Source organism: Macrobrachium nipponense, chromosome 45 (genome assembly GCF_015104395.2).
Source record: "Macrobrachium nipponense isolate FS-2020 chromosome 45, ASM1510439v2, whole genome shotgun sequence".
NCBI classification, from domain to species: Eukaryota; Metazoa; Arthropoda; class Malacostraca; order Decapoda; family Palaemonidae; genus Macrobrachium; species Macrobrachium nipponense.
This window is the reverse complement of record NC_061105.1, coordinates 3,414,078-3,441,876: the sequence shown is the minus strand read 5'-3', so window position 1 is coordinate 3,441,876 and position 27,799 is coordinate 3,414,078. Positions and strand designations below refer to the sequence as shown.

The following is a 27,799-nucleotide window of genomic DNA, read 5'->3' as shown; positions in this document are numbered from 1 at the left end:
GACTTTCTTGAGTTTTATGTAGATAAAACTTGAGAGACCTGACAGGGCACAGGACTCTCTCTGGCTCCTGCCCAATAACTTGTGCCATCCTTGATTCCAAGCTCCTGGCCCAAGAAACAAGACGGGTTTCCATTCTTAGGCCACAACGGAAGGCTTAGAGAACGCACCGCCTTGTGTTCTCTAATGCCAAAACTTCTGACGATGGCTGAAAACCTCACTAACCCTCTTTGTCGTATCTAGGATGGTTAGAAAAGGGCCTTCCTGATCACGTGCAAGAAGTTAACAGGTAGGAGATGTTCGAATGCTTTGACATCAAGAACTTCAGACTATGTCTAAGTTCCATATTGAAAGCTTCGATCTGGACATGCACAGTCAGTCAGTCTGTACTTAAAGTCAGGTGACCGACCAGTTGACCAGTCAGACGCATCAAGGACAGCAAGGCTGTACCCTGAAGACCATAAGGCACTATTCTTCGCTGAAGGATGAGTGTCTGGACTGCCTGGGCGATTCAAGCTAAGCAAACCTTGGGGTATGAACGCAACCCCAACGTCGTTAGCGAATCAACTCCTGAGCCACTCCTGACTCGAGCTTCTGGTGCCAGGAGAAAGGAGCGAGGAGCAAAAAAGGCGATTCAGTCCCGAAGGACGAATGCCTGACAGTCCAACCTGGTCTCATGTTAAACGATCATCGGGGGTGTGTAAACGCAACCGACTTCGTCAACAAGAAACTCAGGGCTACTATGTGTCTCCTGATCTCGCACGAGTGTCTGACTCCGAGAAAACAGGTGGGACAAAAAGTAGATGGTGAGCGAGTTTCGAGATTCCACAGAACTCAAAGATCGTGAAGGGGCTTTGTTGTTTGACAGAAGCAAATCTCTGAGCCCAAAGGCCGTCAACAACATATTTGCGTATTCTTTTAATAGTTGTGACTGCCAGCTTATCCCATTCTTCAAACGCAAAGGGAAGACGGCAATCTTATGCTGTCAACATCTCGATAGTCTGAACGTAGTCAGACTCAGAGCGGAGAGGTTATAGGTACCTTTCGTGATAAAGTAGACCGACTCTCTCGGAAAGGTCCTTGGAAGGACGTGACCTCTGTGAATCTAGGATCTTGAAGGCCAACATGGGGCGATTAGCGTCATTGTCGCTCCCTGTGATGGTATAAAATCATCTTATTACATTTCCTAAGCGTTTGAAAAAGGGGAAAAGAGACTAAACATCCATCCCTGTTCAATATCATAGCGAAGAGATGTATGAAAGGACGTCCCTAAAGTCTCCATAACTCTCAACATACTTCTAAAGAAAGATTCCACTCGGAAGTCAGTAGTTGCTGCCGTCGATCGAGACGATTCGTACGGACTTTTGCAATCCTGTAACGAACCTCTAGAGGATCGTTACATTCTACGTCTGTTGTTATAATAGGCTCTTTCTCGTAAACCCGAACAGGGACCGAGAGAAGATACTTCCTAAGATATGAGAGAGCTGTGGAAGATCAGAGTTGATATGGACCACTGGTTCCAAAAACTCGTTTCCAGGACTGGAGGGACGACAGAATTGCTTCCACTTCTTTCAGATTATGATCCAGGACATCTGAAACCCTCTCCAGATGTCCGGCACCTTCTTCTATCACCTCAAGTGATACTTAACGCACCGAGAGATGTTCAGAATCATTCCTAGATCTTTAATAAAATTTCAGTTTCCCGGTAGGAAAAAAAACTGTAGAGGTCTGAATTGCAGTCTATTCAGGGAAACAAACTTCTTTAGGAAGGAAATGGTCCCCAGCAAGCTCATCCATTCCCTCACACAGTATGTTTACTTCCTAAAAAGGCTGCGCTTTGCCTAAGCAGGAGAGCATATAATAGTGAAATATGTTGCGGTAGACTCGTAGTCCTATACCGTGCGGTAACGAGCACCGAAAGGAGTAAGAGATATCTCTGAGAACATAGTAAGGCAAAACGAATGCAATGTTTATTCATTCATGTAAGAAAATCCCCTCAATCTTAAGGCTAAAGTCCGTGATTGTAGGGCAGAGTACAGTTAGTCAGTCAATCCCGCAGGAGGAGAGAGAGACGTAACTGCCCAGCACGAGATACGGTTAGTCAGTCAATCCCGCAGGAGAGAGAGACGTAACCTACAGAGCATGACAGCGAACGAGCTGGTACTGCCTCGTTTGGACTGGCGGAGAGGACAGTGACAGCAGCAGCTTACGATCGTCGTCTCTTAACTTTATGCCTGGGTTGCAGCTACCCTATTCTACGAAGAAATAGGTCCGTAATTTTTAGCATAAAAGAGACTCTCAAGCTGGTATATTTAAGCGAAACAGAAAACGCTAAAATATATAGATGCGTTTGTGTCGTCATAACACTACCATACAACGGTAAAAAGGATAAACTCGGAAACTCCTGGAAGGCTGCAGGGAGTAACGGATTAGAAATGTCCTTAAATAATAGACAATAGACCTCTCGGTTTGCCATAAAAAAAAAACCGAAGAGGTAACTACAGCAAGCGTATATGACTTGAACCAACAGTAGTAAAATAACGCAAGGCAAAATATGATATTATATTGCAATAAAGTTTTTTCATACTTACCTGGCAGACATATATACTATAGCTGAATTCGGAAATACAGCTACATACATATCTGACAGGCAAGTTTCATAAACAAAACTCAAGAGAATTGAAGCGGACAGCTCAAGCTTCTTATGTTATTGGACATAAGCGTTCATTGACGTAGTCTACAAGTCTATTTCTTGTACGAGTCTGCGAATGATGAATGAGAGCTCTTCCGAATCTTGTCAATAAGAGCTTATCCGCTTACGCAATATAAAGTTAATGAGAAGTTTGTCAATGAGACTAACCCATTTACGGGACAAAGAGATAATTTGTCAATGAGGGGATACACTTACTTGACAAAACGATAGTATATTGTCAATGGGGAAATTCACTGAATTGACAAAACGTTTAATCCATGGAAGTCGAGCATTTTATTTTCGATTCCCGTCTCAAACAAGGAAGGGGCAAGAATCCTGTTAAGAGACGGCTTACGACAGGTAGAACGACGATGTTCAATTCGGCAGCGTAAGTCCCGACTAGGAACTAACAAAATCTATCATCTGAAAAGCCCTTTCAGATGGGCTAAAAAGCTTGCAAAATTATCCTGGGAAGAGGAAGAAACTCTCCAACCAGCTTCCTCTCCCGTATCAAAATTTATTGGCAGTATGGCAAAGGAAGTCCTGTCTTGCGCTTTCCTCCTTTTGATGAGTGCCTTTGCAAGAATCCTACTGAACGTAGCCAAGAGTCCTGACGTGCAGGACGTCGAGCTTTTACATAACCCATAGCTGCCTTACCGCAAAGTCTTGACTGCGAGGTAGAGCAAAAGAGATCTTTCCTTGAGCTTTCCATAACTCCATCCAATCCTGGACTTTACGAAAAGCAATATTACTGACAAAGACCTCTATAATTCACGAAACCCGTGGTCTTGCTGGGTTTCGAAAACGAAGTTTGCCTTTTCACTTTAAGCTTCCTCCGAAGCACTGCTTACTTCACATTCTTCGCAGGCGATGATGAAGGGATCACCGAAGTTAGGTAAAAAATCTTTAGGCCCCAAATCAGCTTGAAGACTTCAACAGAAACGTTCAGCCAGGCGACACACCTGGCGTGCGCGCTCGGCGTCCACTGACTAGCAGCGAGCACGCTCGGCGTCCATTGGCGAGCAGCGAGCACTCTCGGCGCGCCCGCTCGGCGTCCACTGGCGAGCAGCGAGCACTCTCGGCGCGCCGCTCGCGCTCGGTATCCAATGGCGTGCGCTCGGCCTCGGCGTCTACGGTGCGCGCTTGGCGTGCACCCGCGCGCGCGCCTGGCGTCCATCCGAACGTCCCGTCCAAGCCGAGCGTCAAAAAAAAAAAAAAAAAACAAAAAAGCGTGCAGAAAAGCGTCACGCTCCTGACAGGCGTCAATGCAAGCGAAAACTGCCTTCAGGGAAGAGCATTAGACATCTCGGAGAGAAAAAACCGACTGCACGAAGCAGTCTCAGGTGAAGGGTTGATCGTGTGGAGAATACGCGGGCGAGGGAACGCCTTCTTATTCTCACAGCAACAAAGCTAGGACGTCCGCGCTCAAAAGCGTCCTGCTAATATGACTTGCTTTTCCCCTTTTCTCGGTGGAAAGACGTACACAGTTCAGGCGACGTTCGCCTTCTTACTTCTCACTGCAACGCATGACAAGAGAGAGAGAGAGGACGTGAAACGTCCTCTTCTATAAAGCTTCTATTTAGAGGGCGCGAGTCCTTCCGAAAGCTCCCAAACACCCTGCGCAGGGAGGACGCTTCGGGTGGAGGACGAGAAGCAATCCTCAGGATTCGTGCACGCACTTTGGCAGCCTGGGAGTAACTTCAGGTCTGCCGAAGGCACGTCAGATCGGTGGGAGTTCCTCGTAACCCTCCTTCGGCTTTCGACATGCTCTCTCCCTGTTCCTGGGAGTCAAGCAGAGGTCCCGGCCTAGAGGCGAAATAAGGCCGATCTGACGCACCCTCCACTACACAAGGGGCACTGTCACTGCACTTAGCCACTTCACTTTTGCTCTCCAAAGCCAGCACTTTCGATTCTAAGTTACGAATCGATAGAGTATCAGAGAAAGGTCAATACCTCTACAGAAACTGTTTAGGGCCCGAAGGCAACATTACAGGGTTAGGAGTAACAACTACAGAAGTTAGCACTTTTCACCACAATGATAGGAGAGCGAACACCTTAGATTCCAAGATACAGATGGAATCTATAACGTAAAGGGCATTACCTCACGAGACATATTTATAGCCCGTAGGCCATACTACAGGGTTAGGCAAAATAGTCTACAGGTAGGTTAGCCTACCCTGACTTTGTTTACTGATTAATTGCGTACATATGAATCATACGTCTTCCTTATGGAATTAGACAAAGTCTCACACTCCTTACATGACAAATCTCAACAAAGAAGCAAGACACATAGCCCTCGTGCATATCGAGTGCGGAACTACCGAAGCTTTCGGTAGCCACACCCTATCTTAGCAGACAACACCCTCTGAAACTAGCCTAACTAGATTCAGATATACAAAAATGAATCATATTCAAAACAATTTAAGATAGCGTATGCCTAGCCACAAATCCAAGTCAATAAATCAAAAGACAATTAGGATATTTAGCGGCCATGAAGTTTCCAAAATCCTAAGACGGAGGTACTGAAAACAGGTGTTTCCAGCACCGGCGACAGAAAAATTATGAATAGAAAATGGGACTGGTTCCTGATACCCGCCTCCCAGCGGCGGGAATGGGTACTAACCACCTGGCCGACCACTGTGTGTGCCGGAAGTTTTTGAATTTCTGTCGGACTTCAGAAAATACAGCTATATATATATCTGACAGGTAAGTTTCATGAACAAATTGTATTTTTCTCAGTCAAAACATATGCCCCTCAATGCTAACTTTCCTCTTTTAACGACTTTCTGGTCATTGCAAATTCGGCCCCATAATTTCTTATGGTGCGAAAACAGACAGAGGCCCAGGGACCGAAAACGATTGCGTCACACTACGGCGGTAATCCAGCAGTAAAACATCTTCATATATCCAAAAAGTAAATAATAAAGATATATATGCACATTACGATTATAACAATTACATGAATAGCTGATAACAATCTGCATGAATAACTGGTAAACTGTTCTGCAAGACAGTTGAGTATAGCAATTATTTACAATAGGTACGAAAGTCAAGATGTCGTGACGTCATAATACAAACTTAAAAGAACGTTCTAATTCAGAAAAATAGGCTAATTACAGTTACCATCCGAGTTACGACCTAGATCCGTTCCGACCAACAGGTCGTATGTCAGAATGGTCGTTAGTCGAAAATACCAGCCAAAATGGCCGACACGTGGATATAAGTACTCTGTAAAGTGGAAGATTATACTGTACTCGAGGACATATGATATGAATGTGTTGCATTTTTAAAGTAACTTTTCTGTTGAATAATATTATTGTGTATATCAAGCTGTTTATTTATCATTTTTATGCCTTTTAGTTTCACTTTTATAATTTTATCATGCTTTTTCTTTTTGGTTGAATAATATTACTGTACATATGTATATACAAGCTGTTTATTTATAATTTTTGCGCCTTTTAGTTTCACTTTTATCATACTTTTTCTGTTGAATAATATTACTGTTGTACTATACGTACAAGCTGTTTATGTATTTATCATTTTTATGCCTTTTAGTTTCACTTTTATCATACGCACGGTCGAAAGAAAGATCAGCTGTTAAGTCATGGCGAGGGCAGGGGATGGGGAAGGGGTGGTTACTGCGCTGGCCCATGTAGAGGAGGGGGTGGCTTCGATGCTGGATGAGGCGGGCTTTGTGTTCGTTTGACAAACATGCTAAGTGTCGTTTGGATCTTCTGCTTTTCTTTTGAATAATATTACTGTTGTACTATACGTACAAGCTGTTTATGTATTTATCATTTTTATGCCTTTTAGTTCACTTTTATCATTTTATCATAGAGATATTTTTAATATTATACTGTAGGTGGAATGTATTTAGCTTTTTTTTTTCAGTTGCTTAGTTGATATACTACGTACATACATCTTAATATAATATGGTTTTAGAAATAAAATATTTATTACTGCAGTTGAATTTATTATACAAAAATACAAATGAAGATCAAAATACGAAAATAGAAAAGTTACAGTTCAAAAATAGAACATACAGCTGTAGTACAAAATAGAAAATACATATGCATGTAAAAAAAATAAGCAAAACAACACTCAAAATTAATGTTCACTGGTGCTTGGTTCGACGTCATCAACACTTTCTTCATACGCACGGTTGAAAGAAAGATCAGCTGTTAAGTCAGGCGAGGCAGGGGATGGGGAAGGGGTGGTTACTGCGCTGGCTGATGTAGGGGAGGGGGTGGCTTCGATGCTGGATGAGGCGGGCTTTGTGTTCGTTTGACAAACATGCTAAGTGTCGTTTGGATCTTCTGCTTTTTCTTTTCATCGTAGATTTCTTTGTATGGCCTCATTACTTCTTGCATAGATCTCTCTATCCGGGCAAACCGTTCAACATTCGGATCCATTCCTTCCAATTTATGCAGCATTGTATTAAGCATTTGTATGGCTTCCGATAATCCCTTTACAGTAAACTTTCGTTCGTGCTCCTCCTCTTCTACAACTTCCTTTTCTTCCTCTCTTCTTCTTCATCTTTCCTTTCTTCTTCTATTCTAAGCTAACAGTTCTTCTGGGATGCTGTGCTGCCGGCGCCGTCGTAACTGTCATACCGCGCTGCACGCACTACGCTACCGCGCTGCCCAACCAGTAAATGCCGCCAAATATAAAAAATAGACCCCTGTCGGACACTGTCGTAAGTACGGTTGGACGTAACTCGCGCAGGTCGTAACTCGGATGGTAACTGTACTTAAATTTGAGTCAGAGTCGAGTTACTTTCTCAATAACGAATATTTTCAAATTAATCATCATAAATATGTAAAATATTGATGTTTTACTATTTATTTAAAAATTAGCTAAGAGCACGCTTCTCGTCATCTTCTACCAAAACAGCTGTTTACTCCTAACTTGTTTGTTGGTGAGAAATCGTGTTTCGATTGTTGTGATGAAAAGTGCCCCAGCGTCTGTGGGTACAAGTGGTGTGCGGATTTATCACAGGAAATGGAAAGTTTGTTGACCCAAGCGACTCCGTAAACATCGAGATGGCGTCAATCTTCGAAACATTTTTAGTTGTAAGTAAAAATTTCTAAAGCGTTTTGGTGAGATTTCCACTGCCGTGGACGCCATTTTCAGTACCCTCTGTTTAAATCTTAAAATTTGGCCTTAATTTCTAACTTTGGAGAAAATACTTACTTCGAAAGGAGAGTAGAGGTCTTTAGCTCCGTTTCTCACCAAGAAGAAGTCGCGACTGATGCCCATCTCCGGTGTCAGGACGCGTTATAATGTACTTTTTCGGAGGGTGGCAAGCGTTGATTGTAGGTGGCCTGTTTGACCTGACGTGGTGTTTTACCCTAGCTTTAAATTTGGCCCTAGGTAATTTCTAACTTTGGAGAAAATACTTAGGGTAAAAAACCGCATGGTACAGGGGTGGACCATGTACGATCAATGTGTACAACCCCAAGAAAAGTACATTATAACGCGTCCTGACACCGGAGTAGAGGTTTAAAGCTCCGTTTCTCACCAACAAGTCACGACTGATGCCCATCTCCGATGTCAGGATGCGTTCTATTGTACTTTTCTTGGGGTTGTTCACACTGATCGTACATGGTCCACCACTGTACCATGCGGTTTTTTACCCTACTTCGAAAGGAGAGTAGAGGTCTTTAGCTCCATTTCTCACCAACAAGAAGTCGCGACTGATGCCCATCTCCAGTGTCAGGACGCGTTATAATGTACTTTTTTTGGGGTGGTACACATTGATCGTACATGGTCCACCCCTGTACCATGCGGTGTTTTCCCCTACTAGGTAGCCTAATAAGCTGGCGGTGATAGATAAGTGTAGTAAGAAAAATTCTCAGTCTACATTAATATTCTGCACAATAACGAGACGTAAAATATGATATTATGCAGTGCCAGGTTAACCTTGACGTTCACGCCCATCTGGGCGGTGTCTCCTCGGGTCCCTACTCGAGTACCGCTGATTATAAATAGCTAGCTACCTTGTATGTTTCCTCCCTGCCGCCCGTCACTGTTACGTAACAACTTACAACCACCCAGAATCAGAACAATATGGTCTTACGTAACTGTCAGTAAAAGGCACTGGATGATAAAAGGCACTAAATGATAAAAATGTGGCATCAAAAGGCCCGAGTCTGGCTGCCTTTTAATGCGACGTTCGCTTCAAGAGGGTGACAGGATTTCAGGACCTCCTAAATTCGGTTGTTACGTAAGGACACGGCTTGAAATTTTAAGTACGGCAGCGTAGACGTTCGTACTTACTAATATTCGATGCACGAAGTCACTGCACGGACATATATTGCCATATAATGCGATTGCTTAAAAGCAAGTCCAGCCCTTTTCACTTTCACGAACCAGCAAGTAGTAAGTCTGCCGCAGGGCTGCCATTTGTTTACACGTCAGTTCGAATTCTAAAACTAAACTTCTTTGTTTTAAAATGGATATTTTTATTTATCATAAAATTAAAAAGAGTAATTTTAGTGTGATGATTATTATACATTGCAATAAAGCAGCTATCGATGTGGGTTAATTACATGGCGTATGATTAATAGCTGAGATACAGTTGGTATCCCTGTTTTTTCCTGCATGATGCAGTATATGGCAAAATTTGTGCATACGATGTGTCTCACTTTCTTTATATAGCTTTGGATGTCTTTAGCCATATCTATATATTCAAAGGAAGACAGGGTTAGTACGAGAAAAAATAAGATTTAATAAAAGCTATGTGAATATTTAGTTTGGGAGATAAAAATGATATGCGAGAACTGCAGGTGGACCGCAAATATATATAATTCTTGCAATACTACCTTCTGCGGTGCAAATTTTTTCGCCCTTCCTGCTTATATATTGTCGCTCATTTGTCAAAATAAAGTCCATATTTTTTTTCATTTTATAAAAGCCAACATATATAACTTACACAAATACTGTTAAAATTATTGAAGGGGATTTCTTGTTTACGAGCATCTACCAAAAACTGACAAACATGATAACTTATCTTGGTGTTTTTAACTTTTTTTTAAAAAGATAGTTTCATTTACATTATTGAGGCTTTAAACTGGATTCCATTCTTTTTACGCGAGATATTTAAAACAAGAGCTCCGTTGTTATGTAATGCGTGTTTGTTTGGGGGGGGGGGGCGGTAGGAAGGCCAACATTAAAGCCAGTTGCATGGGTTAGCTTTACTTCTTGATGAACACCAAGACAACGGTTTTAATCCCCTGTGGAACCTACAATAACTAGCGTGATGTCATGAGCATCAACAATATTTGAGTTAGGAGATCCATTTTTTGCATTTTCTCGAGAACATTTTTCAAGAGAAAAAAATGTAGAGATTGGCAGAAAGTTACCAGTTTTGGCGGGAAACATTTTGAGAAAAAAATGTGGATTGTTGCGTAGCTTTTTTTTTTAATAATTTTCTCTGATAAGTGTCATTCAAATCATTTTTAAGTCAGATAGTACCACACACACACGCACACACACACACACACACACACACACACACACACACACCTCTTCATGAGAGCCCCATTGCGCCCCTGTTCATTTCCCCTCGAAAATTCGTAATGACTAAAGCAATAGCATAACTAAAACAAAATGGGAATCATGCAAGACATGTCGAGGGGGTCTCAGTGATACACCGGTCCCCATTCCTAATATATAGGGGCGTCTGTGTTGCAGGCGAACGCACGGTTCCACCTCATTAAGTAGTCATGAAGCCTAAGCCGCAGCCATGATGGAGGGTTGAGCTGAGCTTAGTCGTAAATGCCGAATGATTGGGTACGAAATAGTGTCTGTGTTACATTAAAATTTTCTTCTTCTTCTTCTTAATAACACTTGCTAAGTCGAATAATAACTGTGATTTTCACGTTGGCACTATGAGACTATATGACAGCCTGAGAATGAGACAGAGAGAGAGAATGATGAATGTTTAAATTGAAAAAGATTAGCTAGTCTCATAAGGAGATATACTCGAATATCGTCGAGAGATTAAACTAAATGGATAGGCCTAAGTATAGATTAAGATGGTCTGGTTGTGTGGAAAGAACTGGGAGGGAAGAAAACGGAGTAATTCGTTAACTCGTATATGTTTAGAATAGGGGAACAGAGACGGAACTAAAAAAATAACAAATGGAACCCTCCGAGCCAGGACTTTGGCACACACGTGCTGATTACAGGGGGGGGGGCGGGGGGGGGGGGGGGGGGCTTGCGGGGCGGGGGCACTGAAGTGACATTTCCCTAAAGCTTGAACGAAGAGGTCACGAGAGGTCACAGGGTACAGGAAAACTATATATCTATCGATTTTGAATGTTGGTTCCTATATTTGTTTTTATCTATTTAATCTCCCTCATCTTACTGTTGCGTCATATAGGCCTATAATTTTATTACTTTGTCTTTGACTCGTAAAATGTGTAAGATCGATTGCTATATCTAGGACAAAAGGGAAAATCAGATTTATTATTATTATTATTACTATTATTATTATTATTATTATTATTTTATTATTATTATTATTATTATTATTATTATTATTATTATTATTATTATTGAAAAGTGATCAGTATATGCCCAAAGTTATTGAGTCTTTAAATGGAAGCGCCAGTTTTCGGTAGTTCAAAACAGGCATGGAAACCAGTTTATGTGACTGATTATATAGTCTGTATACGCTCTCTCTCTCTCTCTCTCTCTCTCTCTCTCTCTCTCTCTCTCTCTCTCTCTCTCTCTCTCTCTCTCTCTCTCTCTCCGTTATGCACTTAATCCTTCTGCCGTCTCGGCTTTTATCAGTGATAATATATTGATTTTATTTCCATTCTTATTGCGATAAAGTTCCAAGTTTCGTCTACTGCAGAATATATATATATTCGCCTTCCTACATTATGATAATTCAGGAAAAAATGTATCAGCTTATTTGATAAGGAATTACCTCTGCTTTCATCTGATGTAATCTACAAGTGTAGGCCTATATAGGCCTAGCTACCTGTCCCAGATGTGGTAGTAGTCTTGGCACATATATTGGATGTTCCAGGAGACTATTATATACTAAAAGTTTAAAATTAGCCACAGAGCTAGAAGCAAATTGTCGAGCCCTGATCAATCCAACATAAGGAGTCATGCTAAATTCCAACACTCAATAACAATCATCGTCAATACAGCTGTTTATTGCTTAATGCTTTTTTTGTAACCCCGTCTATCCTTTTTTTACATGTTATTATTGTTTACGCTAGTTTAGCCTTCGCTACCTATGTGGGTATAGGTGTTCCGTGCTCCTTTGCTGTTACTTGTCTTTGCTCCTATTTGTTCATTTTTTGCTTTCTGTTCTGTTCTATAGATATAAGGCGAGGAATAAATTTTGCAATATACCTTTCACATTATGTATAAAAGTAATCTATTGGTTTTAACGGCTTTCTCAGCCTAGAAAAGGCATCAGAGAGAGAGAGAGAGAGAGAGAGAGAGAGAGAGAGAGAGAGAGAGAGAGAGAGAGAGAGAGAAAGTATTTCCGGAGCCAAGATACTCTCCGAAGGCGCGTATTGATCGCGATCCGAACCCACTGATATGAACCAGTCTAGATGATGTACTCTACGTGAATATTTCTGTTTCATCTCGGCGGCCATATTGGAAAGATGCGAGTGGCACGTAGCTTTGTTTTGTTTTTTAATGCTAAATAAAAGAACAAAAATTATTCAGTTGTATTTTATGCATAGAAATGCCATATAATTGATGTGTGAATTCTTTTTTCCGTTATCGATGCAGACGTGTTAATATCATATTCTGTCGTTAACGTACGAATGGAAATCTTATATACATACATACATGCAGGCATGCATGCATGCATGCATACATACATACATACATGCATACATACATTTATACATACATACATATATACACCTGTTATAATAGGCCTAACGGATTGTTATATTTTCCATGATTTACTGAATGAAAATATGGCTAAAAAGGCAAGTTACTGAATTCAAGTAAAACAGAATTTTTATAAAAAGTGATTTTGATTTGAACCAAATTTTACAATGAGGAGTTAATTCCTAACGTTATTTCCAGCATTTATCGATACTATCATCAAGTAAAATTAACGGAATTTGAGACAAAAAATAAAAATTGGCTCACAGTTATATACTTGAATCAATGGCCTTATATTAGTCCCCTTCAGACAGAGACTGGGGCGAATGTTCCGACGTCTCCAATAGACCTATGTGAAGCACAAAAATACAAACCACTTAACGTACGCACAAAAGACGAACGAAGCGTTTGACAAAGAACAAATCCACCTTTTTTTTTTTTCTTTTCTTCGTTACCGTCCCAAAAGCGCATGCCTACCCCCTTCCCCCTCCCTCCCTCCCTCCCCCCTTTTATTTTGTTGGCCACGGGGAAAGATGGCCCCCCAGTCAGTGCCAGGCTCGTACTACGCAAGGTCGGTCCGGTCTAGGTGTCCGTCGCGGATACGTGATATCATATCCATCATCATCATCATCATGGTGCTGGTGGCTCCTGCCTCTGCGGCGGAGGGAGTAGTAGCAGTAGTAATAGCCGTTTGAAAATCTTAATAAAGACGCTCTTTTCGTTTTTATATTTACGGATAGTCGCTGTGTCCGTGTGTGTACGGTTGTTCTATACATTTCATCTCCGATGCCAGGCCGATTTTCGTCTGCGGTTCTCCTGGGGCAGCAGCAGCAGCAGCAGCAGCAGTCAGCCATGAGTCTAGTAGCAGCAGCAGCACGTCAGGGGGAATCGAGTTGACGTGGTGTACGTAGCTGCTACTACTACTACTACTACTACCACGACTACTATTACTGCCACTGGCTGCTGCGAAGAGCTTCCTTAATTCTTCTTCTTCCTACTTCCTCCTCCTCCTCCTCCCCCTCCTACAGTAGCAGGAGCAGAAGCAGTCGTATTTTAGACGTCGTCTTCTCCTGCTATGGAAGGGAGGAGGGTGGTAGCCGTCAGCCTGATCGTGCTGGTTGGCTTCACCCTGGAACTGATAACAGGTACGGACACGGCTTCTCTCTCTCTCTCTCTCTCTCTCTCTCTCTCTCTCTCTCTCTCTCTCTCTCTCTCTCTGTAGGTCCGTCTATTTGCTTGTATACCCTGGTTGTATACTACACGGATGGACGCACGAAGGTGTAGTTATACTCTTATAAAGGACATTGCGTAACTATGGAAGGCACAGAACCCAGGGTAATTGAGAGAGAGAGAGAGGTTTTTATTTTTATTTTTTATTTTTTACCGTTTCCCATTGCATGGAGACGTGTAACGGTGGATGTATTTTATATATATTTGATTTTTCGAAAATATGAAGGGCATAGGAGTGTAGGCTGATTGAGAGAGAGAGAGAGAGAGAGAGAGAGAGAGAGAGAGAGAGACGAGAGAGAGAGAGAGAGAGAGAGATTACTTATTTTCTATTGAATATTGTGTATGTATACGTACATCTGTTGCCATCTTATTTATCTGACTTACTTATATTTTATGTGAGCTTTCGTATACCTATTTTACTTATTATTTAGTTTTTAGCTTGACCAACTTCTTTGGCAGGTGGATACGCTTAAGTGACATAATAGCTACGTCTTGAATAATAATAATAATAATAATAATAATAATAATAATAATAATAATAATAATAATAATAATAATAATAATAATAAATTGCTCTTTGTTTTAATATAGTCAGGCAAAGTACTATATATATATATATATATATATATATATATATATATATTATATTATATATATATATACATATATGTACGTATGTATATATATATATATATATATATATATATATATATATATATATATATATATATATATATATATATTGTCAGTCTTCAGTAAAAATCAGTTTTAGTACTTTGATAAATTTTCAAATGTTATAAAAACGTTCATTATTATAATTATTATTATTATTATTAATATTATTATTATTATTATTATTATTATTATTATTATTATTATTATTATTCATTATTATTATTATATTATTATTATTATTATTATTATTATTTATAAAAGCTTGTCATACTTTTAATAGACTGCAATAGGCCTATGGGCCTTCGAGATTTTCGGTGAAAATATCCTTATACGTTCAGTAAAAGTCTCCATCGAACACCACTTTTCATGGAGTGCACTTACCATGGCCATCCAGTGTGTGTGTGTGTGTGTGTTAGACTGTGTACGTGTGTGTCATTAGGCCTAAGGATATGTAACTGATTAGCTTTGCAGAAAAAAACGTATATAAATTAAGAAACGCGTGACCACTACAAGGATTGTAAATCAGTTTTGGAAGTAATATTCTAATTTGGAGAATATATATATATATATATATATATATATTATATATATATATATATATATATATATATATATATTCAGCCAACTGCCAAAATTTTAAGAAGAGAAAGAAACGTAGTATTATTCTACCAGCCCAATTGGATCCCATAAACTCAGCGTGCCTTAATAATATAATATCTGAATAACAGGCATGGGGGCCTGCCGCATATTTTTTCCTATTGGTGGAATATATATATATATATATATATATATATATATATATATATATATATATATATATATATATATATATATATATGACAGCGTTAGTCGCGTAGGAGCCATTTGCTTCGAACTGAAAACAGGAATTTTTTTTTTTTTTTTAAACAAGTTTCGATTTAATTCGCCAACCAAAATCACTACAGTTGTTTCCACACATTTAAAGCAATTTGACGTTAACGTATCTGAGAGCAGTTCCCCCTCCCAACGTCATCCCCTTCCCATCCAAAAATCTCTATTAAGCAATCTTGCGCAAGAAAAACAAAACAAATGAATAAATAAAAAGTAACGACAAAAACATTCGCAGCGACAAGTTCTTGCAAATGCAGCTGGTGTGCCGTTTCAGACATTTTTTTTTTTCTTTCTTTCTTTTTTTGCCTCCCGTTGCTTTTCGATTGTTCCTGCCTCCTATGACAGACATTTGCGCGTGAATAGTTTGAAATAATCCTTCTATTATCGACTGGGAAGAAAAGAAAGAATGGGAATAAAAGGAGAGAAGGATGAAAACAAAAAATAAGCGGGGAAAAAAAAAGGCTCCACGCAGGTTCCTCAGTGTGGTGCCTGCCAAAGTCTATTTTTTTATAGTCAGGTGTTTCTGAAAGTATGCATTTGGGAGAGAACCTCTGAGCCATTTCTATTTTATAATATATCTTACAGATGAATTAAACATAAACTTTAAATCGGTTGTCTGTAGGAGATTGGACTAATGCAAGTAACGTGATTTGGTTGTTGTTTGGGAATCATTAGGTTTGGCATAATCGAAGTGTCGTTCAGGGTTGTAGGCCTATACACACATTATTTGCACCTTTATCTGCAATTAACCATTGCTTATGATGAGTAAGATGAAGTGACCATAAGGCTCTTGGTCAGCTTTTTAAAGGCCGATTTACATTATAAGCCTATGACACACTACGGACCATCACTGCCATAGGATATGCACAAGATCGAACATTGGCATTATAGACCTATGATAAAAAATGCTTTAAAAGCTATCATATCTTGATTGAGATGCTATACATTAGACCATTTATGGTTCAAGGTTGGTATGTTATATAATTTAACAGGTGTGTTGACACACTATAAGCCTATACTCTGTTTTTTTTTTTTTTCATCTGTTCATCCGCCTGTGGTGTTTTCGTATGGTACCACTGCGTCCCGGGCTTTAAATAGTTACGCTATGCGTAAGTTTTAGGTAAATAAAAGGATATCTGGGTGTACATTTGCAACTGAAAAGTGTTTTAATAATTTACAGTATACGAATTACACCGTTAATATTCGAAATAAGGTTATTATTATTGTTGAATGTAACTATCTAAAGCCCGGGACGCAGTGTTACCATACAAAAACACCACAGGCGGATGGACAGATGAAAAAAAAAAAAACAGAGTATAGTTATGTATGAGATTAAAAGTCTGAAGTTTCAAGGAAACAGTTTATTTGCTAGAGTTGCAGCTTGCTGCTGATTTTCCAGGACTGTTGCTGGAACCATAGTTCATTAATAATAATTCTCGTGTGCTTCCAGGTACGATGGGTGCTTCGGACGACGCTTCGACTCTGAAAACCGGAGGACTGCTGGAAGCGACGACCAGCCATTCCTCTTCCCCCTCTTCTTCTTCTTCTTCTTCCTCCTCAGCACCTTTGCCCTCTTCAGACTTTCCTCCTCCTCCTCCTCCTCGATCTTCTGACGAAAGTGCCTCTCAAGGGCTTTCTCCTTCTCCTTCTTCCTCCGAAGATGGCAGTAGTAGTGCCAGCAGCCTGGTGTGCTGGTCCTGCTCCTCCAGCAGCCACGGGAATCCTTGCACCAACATCGATCCCACGAATTCCACGACAGTCGATGCCAAAGTCTGTGAACCAGACGAGAAATTCTGCTGGGTGAGTTGGAGTCCGCTGAACGTCTGTGGGAAAATTAGGCCTATGCTCTATCATTTATTCATATCATTAAACAATTCAGTGCTTCATGTCATGGATTATTATAAGTCGCAGCCACGTTCATGTCATAGATTCGACTGACTTCGTTGTGAATTGTTATGAAACTTGGCATATAACTTGATATTTAACAGAGCTAGTGTTAAGTCAACTGTTCGAATATAAACATAACGATAAGCTGTCTCTGTATTACTGTGTACTATATGTACTGGGTGAATGTATATCCATACACATATATACTTATACCATTACTGTTATGATAGATGTATAGGCCTATAGGTCATATTTTATTCCTTTAAGTGGTTACAGTTTCAACATTATTTCAGCCAGCGTCTAGACTGCATAATCAAGTTTCTCCTGAGGATAAAAGATTAAATAAAGGGGTTAAGATCGATGGTAACTACCAGCTTAGAATTTTTATATATATGATAAGACATATATATTTACACTGCTTCATTATGCATACAAACGGCTTACTAGACAGTACCAAAACCGCTGATCAAACAAGCACTAAAGAGCACAAGATATACCACAAGCCAGCGAGATGCATGGCGCGTGCATTGAATGCAATCTAGGGTAGTGTATGCACTTGAGAAATGACAAAAAAGTATATATTATGAAATAATAAAGAGAGAATAATGCAATATTCCGTATAACCATTTGCACCAGCAATTAAACAGTTACGAACGCTTAATTATATTTTACACTCGGGGGTATATGGTTCACAACGATGCAGTGGTGTGTCATTTCAGATTTTTCTTTGGGGGGCAAACCAAGTCTTGCAGGGGGGACCATCAGTGTCTTGAGGGGGTCCGTGCCCCCCGCAGCCCCTGTAGCAATGCCCACCAGACGGACGAAGTATCATATATATATATATATATATATATATATATATATATATATATATATATATATATATCAATAGAGGGATCCACAGTAATATCCTTGTTTATCTAGATATAATATGTTTATACAGAGCTTAAAGCTTTCGCCCATCCTCCTGTCGGACTTGATCACTAAGATTTGCTTAGTAATCAAGTCCACAGGAGGATGGACGAAAGCTCTTTTAAGCTCTGTTATAAACATTATATCTAGATAAACAAGGATATTACTGTGGATCCCTCTATTGATTTCTTAGAAGCACGACACAGTGTTTTTTATATTTGCATCTATATATATATATAGATATATATATACTATATATATATATAAGTATATATATTGGTAACATCTGGAACAACATTAGTCTCACTTTCAAGATTTTTCTTCCTGCAATCCTACATGAGGATCCTTGGGCCAAGGTTATAAGTAAAATGACAGACTCTTGTCTCCTTTTTATGCCCCCATCTCTCTCTCTCTCTTACACACACACACACACACACACACACACACACACACATCACGCTGAAGTCCACATTATTCTCTCAGGTGAAGCGTATTTGGTACGTCGTGGAAACCAAGAGGGGTGAGGAGACTGTCGTGTTCAGCGTCAACAGAAATTGTTCTGCTGAATGTAGCCCCACCTGTATAGTCATAGGGGACAGAACTAAGGTGAGAGGGTTTCTGTTTAGTACTGTCTCCTGTCTAGTTCTTGCTGAACTGTCATTTATTACTGAATGTAGTTCTGTCTTGTTCTCACTGCACTGTCTTTCTACTGAATGAATTATGTCCAGTTCCTGGACCTAATGTCATTTTTACTGAATGAAGAGAATATGTCACTTATATGCATGCTTTCACTGTCTATTCTTGTAATTTCTTTCCGTAATTCATAATTACTGGGTTAGACTCCTGCTATGTACCTACAGATGTCAAGGCACCACTTTCAAAGGAATATGTAATTTATTAAAAAAACTCAGATTTTTATTAGTCATTATCATTTATCATGTTCATTGTATGATTTTTACTCTTGGGGTTTCCTGATTTTACGCGTAAATATGGAAAGAAACTCTTCCTGTATGCATATTCCTGAATTGTAACTGCGTACTGGGTCCATCCGTGAAAAATGTGGGATGCCATATCTTATGAACTAACCACAGAATCTTCTTGAAAATAATCTCATTATGTTTCCCACACTCAGATTACCATAAAATTATTATTTTAAACTAACCTAACCTAATCTAGGGGCATGGTAAAAAAAAAAAAAAAAAAACTGGAGCTGTTTCAATACTAGTATATATCTCGGGAACTTGCTTCCTGTATATCTGAGGTAGTGTCAGAATCTTTGAGCAAGTGTATTGTTATTTTATCATCTTTGAGACAATATTATATTGTTATTTTATCAAGCTTCAAGTTAATGGTGGCAGCATCATTGCAGTGTAGCTGAGCTGCAATCAAAATCTTTGAGTAAGTTTCTTGTTTTAGAATCAAAACTCAATATTTTTTTAATCATAATTAATATTCGTGTATCTCCCACGCAACAGATTCACTCCTGCACGTCCTGTTGTACAGAATCCCACTGCAACACGGACAACTCGTCCTCGTCGAGACAGACGAGCAACTTCCTGCTCTTGATGTCTGCACTGATGGTGGCCATAGCCCCAGTGTTGAGCATCTTGTCTTTGCCAGCTGCTCATGCGGCAACAGGCAGCAGCAAAAGGCATCAGCCCATTCCGCTTCCCTCCGTCATGGACACCACTTCTTCAGACGTCTTCCGTTTTTCGCGCCAAAAGCCAGGAAGTTTTGGGCGCCAAGACCTGACCGGGACTGTCAGAGAGCACCAGACGCAGCAGCTAGAACAGTCCCAGAGCTCTAATGCACTCCACAACACCGCCACTTTCCAGTTGCTGTGTCTATCTTCCAGCCGGCCCCTATCCTCCATTCCAGAATCGTTTCCAGTTTCTGCAAGTGTTTCTTCTTCTTCATCCTCTTCCAAGTCCTTTGACAACTTCTGAAATATTTTTTGAAACAAAGTCTTCTTTTTTATGGTTCACAATTCCCCGGCCCCCTGCGACAAGATTTGTATAAGATATACTTGACAACTTGTTTGGGACAAGTGGAAGAAACTGATGATATCGGGGATTCGGGAACGTTTCTCTATAGAAAGAAAGACAAGGTTCCTGGGGAAAGTGGTGTGAATTTTTTCTTAATGTACATAGATGACTACGATGTAAGGCCCATATTGAATCTTTCCTGAAAGTAACTGTTGATCAGTATTTGTATTTACTGTTTTTTTTTTTCTATGTTTAGAGAAGAACAAGCTTTTAAAACATTAAGATGCCATACCGTGGTATAATCAAAAGAATCTAAGCAAAGTGAACCATTAAGTGGAACAAGCTCTTAGCTTTCAAACTGCTACTTTTCAATGTTAAATGACGTAGCGTAGTGTAATGCGAAATATGCATGCACACTAACGATATATAGTATATATATATATATATCTATATATATATATATTGAGATAGCTTTAGAAAATACAAAAATGCAATATAAGAAAGAAAGTAATAATATAGTAGACATGCAAGACGGTTGAAAAAAAATCTGGTTGGTGTGGGAACTGAAATTGTGTTGAAGTTATCCACATAAGTTTGCTAGAAATTGAATAGATAAATAAAATCAAGAAAAAACTTCTTCCAGATGGTACTGAATCGCAAGAATGTCCCTGAAGAAAAAAAAGAGAGGCTGTACAGAGCCAATTTCAGGTCTACAGGTCTCTGAACCTCTGTCAAGGATTCAAATAAATCCCTGAAGGATTGTGAAGGTCAGGACAAGCTAAGTTTTGTTTAGTAGGGTGGCCCAGTAACCAGTGGTTCTCGACCTTTTTTGGCCATGCACTTTTTAACCATATGTCAGAATGTAATCCACCCTCACATCCCTTTCCAAAATTGTCTGCCACAAAGTGCATTTCAAGTTATATGCAACAAAATACTAACACAAACGCCCAAGCTAGCAGAGAGAAAGCCCAGAGTGACCTCTCAGTAGTGCAGACCGATGCACATTGCATTGTCTGTGGTCCTAGAGCCAGTTTGGACCTGCCAATCTGTGGTCACAACCCCCTCCCGCCCTTAACTCTGAAATTCCTCTCCATCCCACCCCACTGGTTAAGAACCACTGGTCTAAACAGTAAGTTCAGCATCTGGATGGTTTACCGTTTCAGTTATGCAGAAACGCAGGTCTGAGAGAAAAGACGAGTATGTACTTGTGTGTCGCTGCTGAGCTGAATTTGACAACAGTTGCAGATAAGTAGGAAAACTGCTTTTAAGGCGAGGTTACGCTTCTCGCAATTGTTCTAAATTGGTTTCAGGTTTTTGGTCGCAGGTGCAGTTCAGAGTTTATCTATATACGGGAATGTGTTTACTTTTAGGGAAAAGGAATTATTATTATTAATGAACGCAATTTTTTCGTTGGTCAATTCCAGAACGGTCCCCAAAAATAGTGTTCAAAAGAGTATCACATAAGGAGAAAATTCGTTCCAAGCGTATAATACCTTTTGCATTTTTTCAGAGATTATTCAAACATGTCTGCATTTACAAATTATCTAGATTTACAGTTTTGTCAAGCCACACTTACTCAGTTAAAAATGCTATATTCTGATGGATTTTTTTTATGCGAAATATACAAGAACAGTCAGCCTACGGTATTCATGGGAGATGTGTAGTACTACAACACTCGCAAATTTCTAAAATCTGCGAAAAAAGCGCTTAGAGCTGTTTTGATAGTTGAAACACGAAAAACCTCTAAAACTGCTTATACTGGAGTATTTTGATAGTTTTATCACAAAAAGTGCATTTAGTCATAAAAATTATATGAAAATACAGTAATTATTAGTGAATATGTCACTGTGGAAAATACCGCGAATAGGCAAATCTTCAGCAAATATTGTGTATATACGTTCCATACAGAAAACCGTGATTAGGCGAGTCCGCAAAATGCGAGACTGCAACTAGTGGCGGTTGACTTTAGGCCAAATTCAGATTTCCCATACCATATTAGAGGCTGTTTGGTAGATTCTTGTTGCCAAATAGTGCAAGACAGTTTTGCAACCTGTTTTGATTTATTTTTTTATATATACTTTCAGTTATCACTTAGCCTTTGTATTTTACGAGAAGATGAACTGGATTCGTAACAGTTTCAGTCAGTTGATAAAGAGACTCGTATCAACTCCCTTTGCGCAGAAGTGATCAACTAAGTACGGAAATTCAAGAGAAAACGCGAACGAGATATAACGTATGGCATTTAGTATGCATATACCTGTATACGTACTATATATGTGTAATGAATTCTATGTACCTTATGTATATAGTATATATATATAATTCCACGACATGTTTATTTTCATTTTTTTTATTTTGTGTAACCTATATAAGCTTGGTAGGGGAGTGATTGAGTCACTCTGGACATTTTGCATAGTGTTAGTTTAAACAGAAAATGTACAACTTTTCAATTGATACATTCCTCGCTTTCCTTCACCTTAAACTGGACTAACTCTGTGGTATGTAAGTGCTGTATATATATATATATATATATATATATATATATATATATATATATATATATATATATATATATATATATATATACTTTAGAAAATAATTTTATGGAACGCACACGTCATTCCTCAGTTAATATATAAAGTTGTAAAGAACTTAAAAGAACTTTGTGCTAATAATGCTCTCTCTCTCTCTCTCTCTCTCTCTCGTCTCTCTCTCTCCATCTCTTTCTCTCACTTCCCTCTCGCTCTCTCTCTCTCTCTCTCTCTCTCCTCTCTCTCTCTCTCTCAAAATCCTCCGCTTGTATTGATTCCTCGACTGATTCACACAAAAATCAAGTCAGGGAAGAATGTTGATCAGTGCTTCCAAGATTTTTTACCCCTTCTCTGTGCTCCTTTTTTCTCGTTACGGCCGGCTGGCGGACCACATAATTAATATCTGTTGAGTCTAATTAATGCCTGTGTCTAACTAATGTCTGTTGAGTAACCCCGCGTTTGAAAAGTCTATGGTAGTAGCAAGAGCATCTCTGATGGCAAGTGACGGACTCTCCTGGCGAGTCATATTGGTGGTAAATAAAACAGATAACGTATAAACACTAGATAGTGTTATCGAATGTACCTTCGTTAATTTTCTTTGTGGAGTTTTACGGATATCCTATTTCGTTCTGTACACAGCCCAGTGTTTTAGAGATATTGAACTGTAGGGACAATTTGATTTATATGTTGGTAGAATGAAATACATTATTGGAGCTTTCCCTGATAGTAACCGCCAAAATAGTTTTCGTGTGTGGTTATCTAGGACTAATATTTAGTCTTTATTTATTTATTTTTTACGGTAATCCCGAACGGGCTTGTGCCTAAGAGTACTATATAGAGAAGTTAATATTCTTTGCTTGTACTCAACAAAACTGCAAAGGTGGAGACATACCGGATTAAAACTCTTAAGGGGCTCACTATCTAGGAAATGTTTGTTTTCACACAATCTAAATCTGATTTCACCAAATATAATATGTTAAGATTTTGAATTTTGTGGGCGCCAGCTGCCGCCGAGACCCTGCATTTGTAAAAAGAAGAAAAAAAGACCTTTTGATGATGACATATTTGATGTCTTTTAACATTTTTAAGAATCTGTCGACATTTACGATCTCTTTAACCACGTGGCAGATATTTCAACAAATAGAAAGAAGACCTTTTTCGACATGTGTCAGATCTTTTCACATTTTTTCAGAGCTTGCAACATATGTCAGGCCATTTAAAACCTGTAGTGTCAACACGTGTGTCATAGATTTTTCAACATATGTCTCGAAAGCTCTTTTTTTTAAGATCTGGTTACATATATGACAGATCTTTCTAAAAAAAAAAAGTACTTCTTGCCCTTTAACATATGCACAGACATTTTGACATATGTTAAATTTCTCTTCAACATATACCAGATCTTTTTGAAACTCTCGACATTTTTGTGAGACATTTCAACATGTCAGATAATTTTCTGCTTACTTCAGATCTTCTTTTTTTAACATACTAAGGTGCACACTACTGATATTTTTTGTATATATATTTTTCTAAAACATTCTGAAACCCCGTAACTAAGCTGGCCTTGTTTTGGGTGCATCTAGGTGGGGCTGGCCTTATGCCAGCAGCACTGTTGGTAAAGTGTTTCAAGGGAAATGGGAGGTCTGCTGTGGACCTCTTAGGCACAGAGCAACCAACTGAGAAGGTAACAGATATTTGTAATCATTGTAATTTATATACTGAATCCCAAAAGTAGTTTGGTGTTTTTTATTTTATTACAAATGGAATAATCTTTGATATAACATGTATGCTTTGTCAACATTTTGTTAATTTTTTTATAAAAAAAAATATTTTGGTTTTATGTGTTTATTGTAGGACAAAAATGTGTGAATTTTATACTTAGTCCTAAAAATAATTTTTCGAAAATTTACAATATTTCATTTTTTGTCTTCGTGTATACTCGGAAGAACTTGTGTCTTTATAAAAAAAAAATCGAAATATCTTGCTTTCTAAATTTTGCTTTTATTGATGAATCGGTAATAACTTTTAATATATATCTTGCGCCAGAATAGGTATAGGTAGATACTATTCAGGCTCGATTAGTCTGTCTAGTAAACCATGAGAAGGAGTTCCTAAGACCATGTGGTTCTAAAGGAAATATTGGGTAAGACATCAGCCAAACGAAATACAAGATAAGGATAAAAAGACCAAAGAAAAGGTGAAGACTGTGGTCTTATGTCCTCTACTTTAATATTCATTTACATTTTTTATTTTTATTTTATGGATTTCACAACATTTCGATATTTTTCTTCATCAGTTGGTTGTCAATTATAGCGAATGTTATATGACAGATTATTTTTTAAAAGAGGTTGTATGCTTAGCCCCAACTCCCAGTGATTTTGAATGATATTCCAATAATGCTGGAGGACTCACCTGCCTATAAATGATCCTTGGTATAAATAAAAAGTTGTCTTTGTTTTGAACATGGTAAAATTGCCGCATCAGTGTTATTACTGACTAAAAAAAAAAACTGGATCGCTAGATGTGTTTACGTTTTTATTGGAGTGTTTACGTTTGTATGCAAGTAGCATTCAAGTAGATAAGTATTAAAGAAACATAGAACTTGTCTAAGTGAAAATATGATGTTCAAAGAACTGTATGCAAGTTTGTAGATTTTGAGCTGTACATGATTTTTTTTTATCAAATGTGAATTTAAGTTCCTTCTTTATGCAACTCACAGGATGGTGTTGGTGTCAAGAAAGTATATATATATATTTTTTGGGGGGAAAGTTTTAGTAGAAGGAAGAACAGGGACATATGGTATAACAATTCTATAACAATTCCCCCAAACTGATCTTACAAAAATGTATTAAATTTTGCCCAAGTTCATCAAACTTAACCCAATCTAAACTGCCTAACTTAACCACATTTAACAATACCTGTAGTGTAATCTAATATTACATAGACTCGCCAAGTATTAGCAAATCTTACTCAATTAGTTAACATTATCTATAATCTTACCTAACTCCACCTACGCTTATATTTTCAAATGTACCCACACCTTGCTCGTTTAAACTTAGCCTGGAGTGACTTTATATCACACGACCTAATCTAGTATTATCCAACTTCACCAAACGTATTCTTAGCCAACCTTACTTAACCCAACCTCAACTAACCTAACCTTGACAAACATAAGCTTGCCTCATCCTTACTTAACCAAAATTCTACATTACCTGAGTGGGTGGACCTTGATTTTTCCTACCTAATGGCAGAATCCCTTAATGTACGTCCTGCAGAAATACGTACGCCGTCACAATTACGTTTGTTTGTGTCGTGCAATCTGACATTGGACATTGCGTATAGGGTAACACATGAGAGTATTCAAAATGAGCTGTTTAATAATATGCAGTGCAAAACTTACAGAATATTCTTCTAAGAATTGGAAAACATAAAGGTTTTTTTTTTTGTCAGCTTGGCAACCAACTATCTATGTGCCAATTTGGACTGTGAATTTTTCAGTAGAACTTGATTTGAGAATGTAGTACTGTTTGTAAGCAAAAATCTGTTGTTTGAACTATGGAAGTACGTAGTATACCACATTATATGATACAAGTAAACCACTCAGCTATTAGGAAAATGGTGTTGAGTTGAATTAGTAAGCCAAATAACTATGTGATTCATGTGAACCATTTTGTTATGTGGAGAAAAAAATAGATTAATTTTATGTACAACTCTTAACCAAAACCATCAAGGTTGGAATATAGCAAGCTACTGAGGAGTTTCTTGTACAAATTGGAAGGGTGTTGAATGTGCATTGTCCCAAACTCATTATAGTGTTCACATGAGTTATCGATCTTCTAGCTACATAGGTCTGAAGGGGATAAGATGAAATGACAATGATTTTCTTAACACCTTGAACACGTATCGAAACAACAATGACATGCAAGAGGGTATGAGGGCCAGTTGAAGAAGCTTAAACCCACTGTGTGTAGTCTGATGGTTTCACCCTCCAGTTATGTAGAATGTATCTAGGATAATATACAATTAGATACATGTTCATTTGAGTTTCCAGTATGGAGAATGTATCCCTGACAATATAAATGTAGATGCATCTTGTTTCAAACTAAGTAAACTGAATCCTCTTCAGAAAGAGGTCTGAAGATACACGTATCCTTAATTAAACTGAGGATCCATCCCAAGAAGAACGTGTAGCTAAAGAATGTCTTGCAACTGTGAACCTGAACTTGCACTGTTTAAAGAAAGAAAGAAAGAAAGAAAAAAAAAACAATTGATACTGATGATCCTGTAGTGTGTGCAAGAAGGTCTTATTTGAAGGTATATTTTGAATGCCACGATGAAATTTTATTATCATTATTATTATATCATTATATATTTCATGAGGATATTTACAGCAGCAGCAAAAAAAAAAAAAAAAAAAAATAATGGAGCGGTGACAGTGGTTGGCCTCAGTGAGAAGCCAGCTACTACGTACAGCTGCTCTTTAGATACTGTCATATATACTAGCTGTCTTTCATTAAAGTTATATTGTAGAATGGATGTATGCTCGAGTTTCATTTCTTGCGTCCTAAGGTATAAATATTGGATTACGTAACTTATCTATAGCCTGTGACTGACTTTGAAAATAGAGAGACTCACACTTACAAGCTACGAGGTTACTAATTGAGAAAAAGCATACGTGAACAAATGAAATTGTATTTCTGATGTTACTTGAAATGTCTCATCTAATTGAAAAAAAAAACATAGTATAAATTAAATTGCGAACAGATGAAAGGGGCGTGGCGAATCCAGAAGTAATCTATAGGGGGAGAGAGACACTGGAAGATACGAGCATGAAGGTTGTGTGAGCAAAACAGTCTTGGGACTAATGCTTTGCACGCAGATCAGCATCACTAATGTTTTTTATTTTACTAGTAAGAGTTACGTATCTACCTTATTCTTGAGCATTTTGTGGTGCCTCTTAGATCAGGACATAAGACATCATTATTTTTTATGCTCTACCAAAAATAAAACCCAATCAATCGTCCTCAGTCTGAGAAGTGGATCGAAACTAAATTCATCGCTTTAGTAAAATATATCTATTCTGCATTTTCCATAATTCTATTCGCAACTAAGACAAATTTACAGTCGGTGCGTTTAGTTTTTGGTTTATTGTC

General features: G+C 38.5%; 2 protein-coding genes across 10 annotated transcripts in view; one reads left to right on the top strand and one right to left on the bottom strand.

The window, feature by feature from the left end:
* LOC135214291 (transmembrane protein 245-like) overlaps positions 1-9,097 on the bottom strand; it is a 92,789-nt gene extending 83,692 nt beyond the window's left edge. For 7 of the 9 annotated variants that reach the window (XR_010314318.1, XM_064248426.1, XM_064248422.1 and 4 more), the window contains exon 1: positions 8,969-9,097. The gene's annotated coding sequence lies outside the window, so the exon portion shown is untranslated. Of the gene's footprint in view, positions 1-8,688; positions 8,708-8,768; positions 8,863-8,968 lie in introns of those variants that run through there. The other 2 variants (XM_064248424.1, XM_064248423.1) reach the window with 2 other exon arrangements.
* Positions 9,098-13,091: 3,994 nt separating this feature from the next.
* LOC135214290 (uncharacterized) lies at positions 13,092-22,816 on the top strand. The gene is made up of 4 exons (XM_064248420.1): positions 13,092-13,704; positions 16,785-17,134; positions 18,617-18,739; positions 19,609-22,816. Exons 1-4 carry the CDS (start codon positions 13,635-13,637, stop codon positions 20,077-20,079), a joined length of 1,014 nt encoding a protein of 337 aa, XP_064104490.1. The 5' UTR covers positions 13,092-13,634; the 3' UTR covers positions 20,080-22,816.
* Positions 22,817-27,799: the final 4,983 nt, after the last annotated feature.

Bases quoted from the DNA above. Each gene is read 5' to 3' on its own strand.
- LOC135214290 (XM_064248420.1), top strand. From the start codon at position 13,635: ATGGAAGGGAGGAGGGTGGTAGCCGTCAGCCTGATCGTGCTGGTTGGC. The intron at 17,135-18,616 runs GTGAGTTGGAGT...TTATTCTCTCAG, and splicing joins CAGACGAGAAATTCTGCTGG to GTGAAGCGTATTTGGTACGT. The intron at 18,740-19,608 runs GTGAGAGGGTTT...CCCACGCAACAG, and splicing joins TCATAGGGGACAGAACTAAG to ATTCACTCCTGCACGTCCTG.